At 38.8% G+C, this 5,672-nt stretch overlaps 1 protein-coding gene across 1 annotated transcript in view; it reads left to right on the plus strand.

Moving 5' to 3' along the window:
* The window catches only part of Npas3 (neuronal PAS domain protein 3), a gene marked incomplete at its 5' end in the record, with an annotated part of 850,606 nt that extends 847,177 nt beyond the window's left edge, over positions 1 to 3,429 (plus strand). Inside the window, one exon of the mRNA XM_033765310.1 lies at positions 7 to 3,429. Within this exon, the coding sequence (XP_033621201.1) occupies positions 7 to 399 (393 nt within the window). The remainder of the gene's footprint in view (positions 1 to 6) is intronic.
* Between the last annotated feature and the right edge of the window lie 2,243 nt (positions 3,430 to 5,672).

The raw sequence follows: 5,672 nt of genomic DNA on the forward strand, positions 1-5,672 counted from the left end.
GTCCTCCCTCTGGTGCACCGGGTGACCGGCACCCTGGCCGCCACCAGCACAGCCGCGCAGAGGGTCTACACCACGGGCACCATCCGCTACGCGCCAGCCGAGGTGACCCTGGCCATGCAGGGCAACCTGCTACCCAATGCGCACGCTGTTAACTTCGTGGACGTTAACAGCCCCGGCTTCGGCCTCGACCCCAAGACGCCCATGGAGATGCTCTACCACCACGTGCACAGGCTCAACATGTCAGGACCTTTCGGCGGCGCGGTGAGCGCGGCCAGCCTCACGCAGATGCCCGCGGGCAACGTGTTCACCACGGCCGAGGGACTCTTCTCCACGCTGCCCTTCCCGGTCTACAGCAACGGCATCCACGCGGCACAGACTCTGGAGCGCAAGGAGGACTGAGGCAGGCGCCCCTGGCGCGCGCAGGGTTCTGCTCGGAGGCATCCTCGGCGTTTTCGTTTTAGACCTTTAATTCTAGCACTTTGAATTCGAGCAGGTCAGCGTCTTCTCTCAACACAACGGTCCCCATTCCATCCCTTCTTTCTTTAACATGACTTATTCTTTCCATGTAAAAATGTTTATTTTTTGCCTTCAGAGGGTCAAATGACCAGTTGCCTGCCGTTTTGTCTTCTTCTAAGATGTGTCTTGGGTTGTTTTGCTTTCCTTTGCATCTTTATTAAGATGTCTTTAATGTGTATATGCCTCTGCCATACAATACTCAGTCTTGTGGTCAAGAGATTTCTCAAGTGACAACCCTTGGTTTTCTTCATTAAGATCTTGATCTGATCAAGATGGAAAGAGACAAGCGTAAACAATGTGCCCTGTTTGACTAAGTCAAATGATATGGGGTGGTTCTTTCGTTTGTTTGTTTCTGTTCCTAATTCCTTTAAAAATAGGGGAATAGTGTTTTAGAATTTTATGCAGAATTTAATTCTCTTTTTATGGTTAAGATTTTAAGATTTTCTTACTTGCACATAAAAATAATTTGGGTTCTTAATTTCTGGCCTGTGACTAGAATGTGTTTTTTTAAGTTGTACTAAATGTTAATTACTGAAACATTAACTTAATTTCTAAAACCATGGTGCTATCATTTATTAATCTGTAATGTCTTCATACAAAATGCAGCTCCTGGGCTGGGTTTTGGAAAAAAAAAAAAAAATGTGTTCTGTCCTGGCCTGGAGTCCATTGCTGCAGTCTCCTTGGTTAGTTAAGACAAAGCCCTCATTAACATTTGCTGCAGGACTTAAAATATTTTACCTCCCAACTAACAAATATAGCCTCACATTAAATTTAATGGGTCAGTAAAGCCCTCTTAAAAAGGGGCTTTTGGAAAACTCAATCAAGTTGATTTGAGGAGCAGTTTAGGTACATACTGTCTTTCGTTTAGTTTTTGTTTTTTTTTGTTGTTGTTGTTTTCCTTACTCAGTCTAACTGAGGCTAATTTTGCAACTTCAGTAACACTTTGGAGTAAAAGAAGGAAAATATTTAACATGTTTTTTGTTTTGTTTTGTTTCATGTCTTGCTTAAAGAAAAAAAGGAAGGTTGTATTTTGGGGAACTGGTTTGGTAGAATTTATTTCCCTTTACTTAGTTCTGGATTGAAACCAATAAGTTTTAAAACTAAAGAATGGGTTAATAAACTTCAGACAGATAACTGCAAATGAAAACTGCACATTAAGTGAAAAAAGGAAAAAAAAGAAAATGAAAAGAAAAACTATCCTATTTTGTCTTCGTTGCCAGAAATCAGTGTGGTGTCAAACACTCCAAATGACTGTCAAATATAAATTCTTCCTCCACTTCATTTTTGGCAGCTGTTTGTTAAGGCATCTAATAACAGGTGTGAAAACTGTAATGTGTACGATGTGTATGTGTCTTTGGCTGTCAGTCCCATGCAGTTTCAATGTGTGTTTCTATATGCAGTATATACTAAGCTAATGTAGTTTTGTCCTTTGTCTTCTCTGTGCTCTATCTCTAGTCCGGAGTGGTACAGTCCCATTCCTGCAGTCCTAGTGAATCAGTGATTCTTGGGGGTTAGTGGTTTTTGTGTGGTGGCCTTCCTCTGTAATGTCACCCTATACTGCTTCTACTGTCTGTGGAATTCTCCGTTTTACTTTTTTTAATTCCTGCCGTTGCTTTGCTGGTGTATATTCTCCCTACCTCTCCTTTCTTTCCCTCCCTGTCCTGTCCTACCTTCTTCCCTTTTCTACTTTCCTTCTCCTGTATCCAAAATCTTTTTCATTCTCAGAGATAAAAAGACTCTTAACTAGCTCAAGGTGAATGGAGCCATTTTTTTCCACAATGGATTTCTGGGTATGACTCTCCTTTCTGGAGTGCAAGACAAAGCACTGAAGAATAACGCTCAGATATACTAAATAAACCGATGCCATACAGCCTCAGTTGTTGACATTCCCAGAGTCCCTTGTGCTCTACCTATAAGCAGTGGGTGCTTTTCTTTGGTTTCCTTTCAGGTTGGCTGATGGAGCAATATATAAAGCAATTACCAGTGAGACAGAAAATTATTTCAAAGGTCAACCAATGTTTTTAAAAAAAACAAAGTGGGAGGGGGTAATGGAATATATAATTGTCATATATATTTGTTTATTTGTGCAATGCTAATATAGTAACTCGGCTGTCCTTTGAATATCACTGTGTGAGTGGATTCCTCTAAAACCTTTGATTCTGTGAGTTGGGCCCAAGCCATGTTGAAGTAATAACAGAAGGAAGTTAAATGCCACACATTTTAGTAGCGAGCTTACTTGAAGGATTTAAGTAGGTTTAGAAGGTATAGAAGTTTGATCAAGAAATTTAAAGATTAATTTTGGAAGCTCTGCTCTAGCTATCGAACAATCAAAGGAATGCACCTATCAGCTACCAAGAACAGCTAGACAGCTGTTTTTTTTTTCTTTTATAAATGTTTCTGTGTTGTGTCAAAATGATTTCTGGTGATTTAAACTAACAGATAATCACAGCTGCTGTCTAAATCCATAGTGTTTAAAATTACAAAATGAAAAAAAAAAAACACTTCATTACCTGTGAAGACTGTGTCTGTGTTTTTAACTATTTCTTGTACAAATATATGAAAACTTTTATGAGGAGACTGGTGCCAAGTAGCTGAATAATGGGGAAAGGGATATTCTGTTCGTAAAAATCTTAGCAGTGTTACCAACTCTACGATATATATATAAAAAAATAATTAAAACGTTACAAAGCGACAGCTATGGTACATTTGTTTTGTGTGAAGCTAACCGGACCTAACTTTCCTGAGTGCCTGGCTTATTTTGAAACATTTTTTTCATTGACCATTGATAATGCTGCAAATCAGAAATGTACATACTTCATTTACAACAGGGTTCTTTTTATACTTTTGTAGATTCTCATACATGTCACATACATGGTTGTCTTTATGTAACTTAATTTTTTCATCCGCAGGTGCCATTTTCATAATAAACTTCTCTTGGATTTGTTACTATCTGGCATCATTTCTTTTACATGTAACCATCCTAACTGATGAAAGCTGGTAGTATTTGTTTAAGCAGGTACCTTGGTCATTATTTGTTATTGTTTTAAAAAAAAGGAAAAAAGTTTTTTAAAAAACTGCATCTATGTTTTTGCTAGTTTTGGAAAAAAATATATAGCTGTATATTGATGAGGCTGACAAGGCACAGATTAAAATGCTAATCCAAATACTACACGAAACTTGCAACCATCCTAAATTTTCAGCTACCCAAACTCATTGTCATACTGAGCATTATTATGCACATTCTCAAGGCTGAACTGTAGGCCTGCAACCTTAACCACTATGGGAAGTGTGCATTTTTTCTTGATTAATGCACAGTAAGTGATGGCTGTTTTCATACATTAATCATTTAAAATGCACTCAGTATTTTCATTTATTGTAATCTATAATGTATAACTAATTGTTCTATTGTTTACATCTTCTTTTTATATTAAATATGTATCTTCTTTCTCCTGACAGGCTTAGTAAGCCACAGTTGAACCATGTTATGGTCAGGTGAGCATGCAGCCTGTCACATTGTAAGGCAAGTTATCTGGTAACTATTTAAGTGCCAGCTCTTATATCAAAGTTAAGGATAAGGAGGGGGTCATCTTTGTTTAGTTTGTGTTCTCCAAAAATAATGAAGAGATATGAACTGACTGGGCTGGATAAAAGAAACAAATACATCTTTCCCAAAGCTACTAACAATAGTAAATATTATCTTTCCAGGCTAAGTCTGAAGTGACATTTGCTAGTTTGGGGGTAGCTGTCAATGGAAGAAATCTTTAGACTTCTTGATATGGAAGTGTGGTTAGGATTGTGGGCTCTTAGATTTCTCTGTGTCCTACACACATCCTTGAAATAAGTACTTAAAATTAGGAAATGCCAAGAGGGGACTGAGAACACAGAATTGAGTCTGCCCAACTCCCTTTCTACAATGTATCCTCCCTTTTGCTCTTGAGAGTCAGAAGGTTATAGTACAGCAGGATTGCAAAGTCAAAAATCAGTGAAGATTAAAAAACCTTGATTGTGGATGGTCAGGTGAGTGAGGAAACCAACTTAGCCACGGTCTTCTCTTAGTGAGGGCTTTCAGGGATTTGTGTCCAGCAAGGTCCACTCAAGGCACAGGGGTAATGGATGAGTATGAAAGTGGAAGATGTTGGTGGTCATTTTTTTCAGTCCATGATATGCAGGTGCTAGCAGTGAGGGTTGAAATAGGCAAGCCAGGCATGGTGGGCAAATTAAATTCAAATAGAAGTTAGACCATGTAGTGGAAATTTTGGATTCTTACCAAACCCAATCTTTTCTTACCATCAAGAAGTTTCCCTTTATGTGTGCCTATCAATGCTAAAATAGGTCACTAACAAAATTAAGAACATCTCAGGTGGGGATTTAGCTCAATGGTTCCAGCACCTGCCTCGCAGGTGGCAAAGGCCCAAGTTTGATCCCCGGTACCAAAAAAAAAAAAAAATTTAAGAACATCTCTCAGCCAGAATGAGTTCTGGTCTCAAACCTATTGATAATCAAGATGCTACTCCCACCCCAGGTCTGGCAAACTCTCCCTTGCCAGGCTGGCAGCATCAACTTGTCAAGACTGGAGTGCTGAAGGACAGAATAAAGATCAGCAGCCAGGTCTTTGCATCTACTCCCTTCTCCCTCCCAGCTGATACTGTTATAGTTTATGTGGCAGTGAACCACAACAAAAGAATGAAGTAAAATCAATAGGAAGGACAAGGACGAAGATATATCCTCAATGGAGCACTAAAAAAAATGATTTTAGTCCTTTTGGACTATAATTCTTACCTATCTTCCCCTTCTTCTGGACATCTATTTGTATGAAAAACATTTAGTGCAATTTAAAATCAACTTGGCCTATACATTGCATTAAAAGTAGAAGGTAATGTATAGTATCAAGCACAGATAATTGTTTGAGCCAAGGTTATTATCCCTGTTCAAAGTATAGAAAGAACAAGGGACTTGAGATGGAAGAATACCATTGAAAACCTTCATATCATGTAGTTTATAAAAAAGACAAATCTTGGTCTAGAGCATGACTTCCAAAGACTGATAACAATTACCAGGCTTAAGGAACTTTGCTGGTACATTAAAGTAAGTGAGCACCCTCACCTGCCTTCTCTCTTGTGTCTCCTAGAAAATTTATAAAGAAAGGGTCTGACCTG

The sequence above is a fragment of the Fukomys damarensis genome, unplaced genomic scaffold (genome assembly GCF_012274545.1).
Source record: "Fukomys damarensis isolate Sample0158 unplaced genomic scaffold, DMR_v1.0_HiC HiC_scaffold_17, whole genome shotgun sequence".
Taxonomy (NCBI): domain Eukaryota; kingdom Metazoa; phylum Chordata; class Mammalia; order Rodentia; family Bathyergidae; genus Fukomys; species Fukomys damarensis.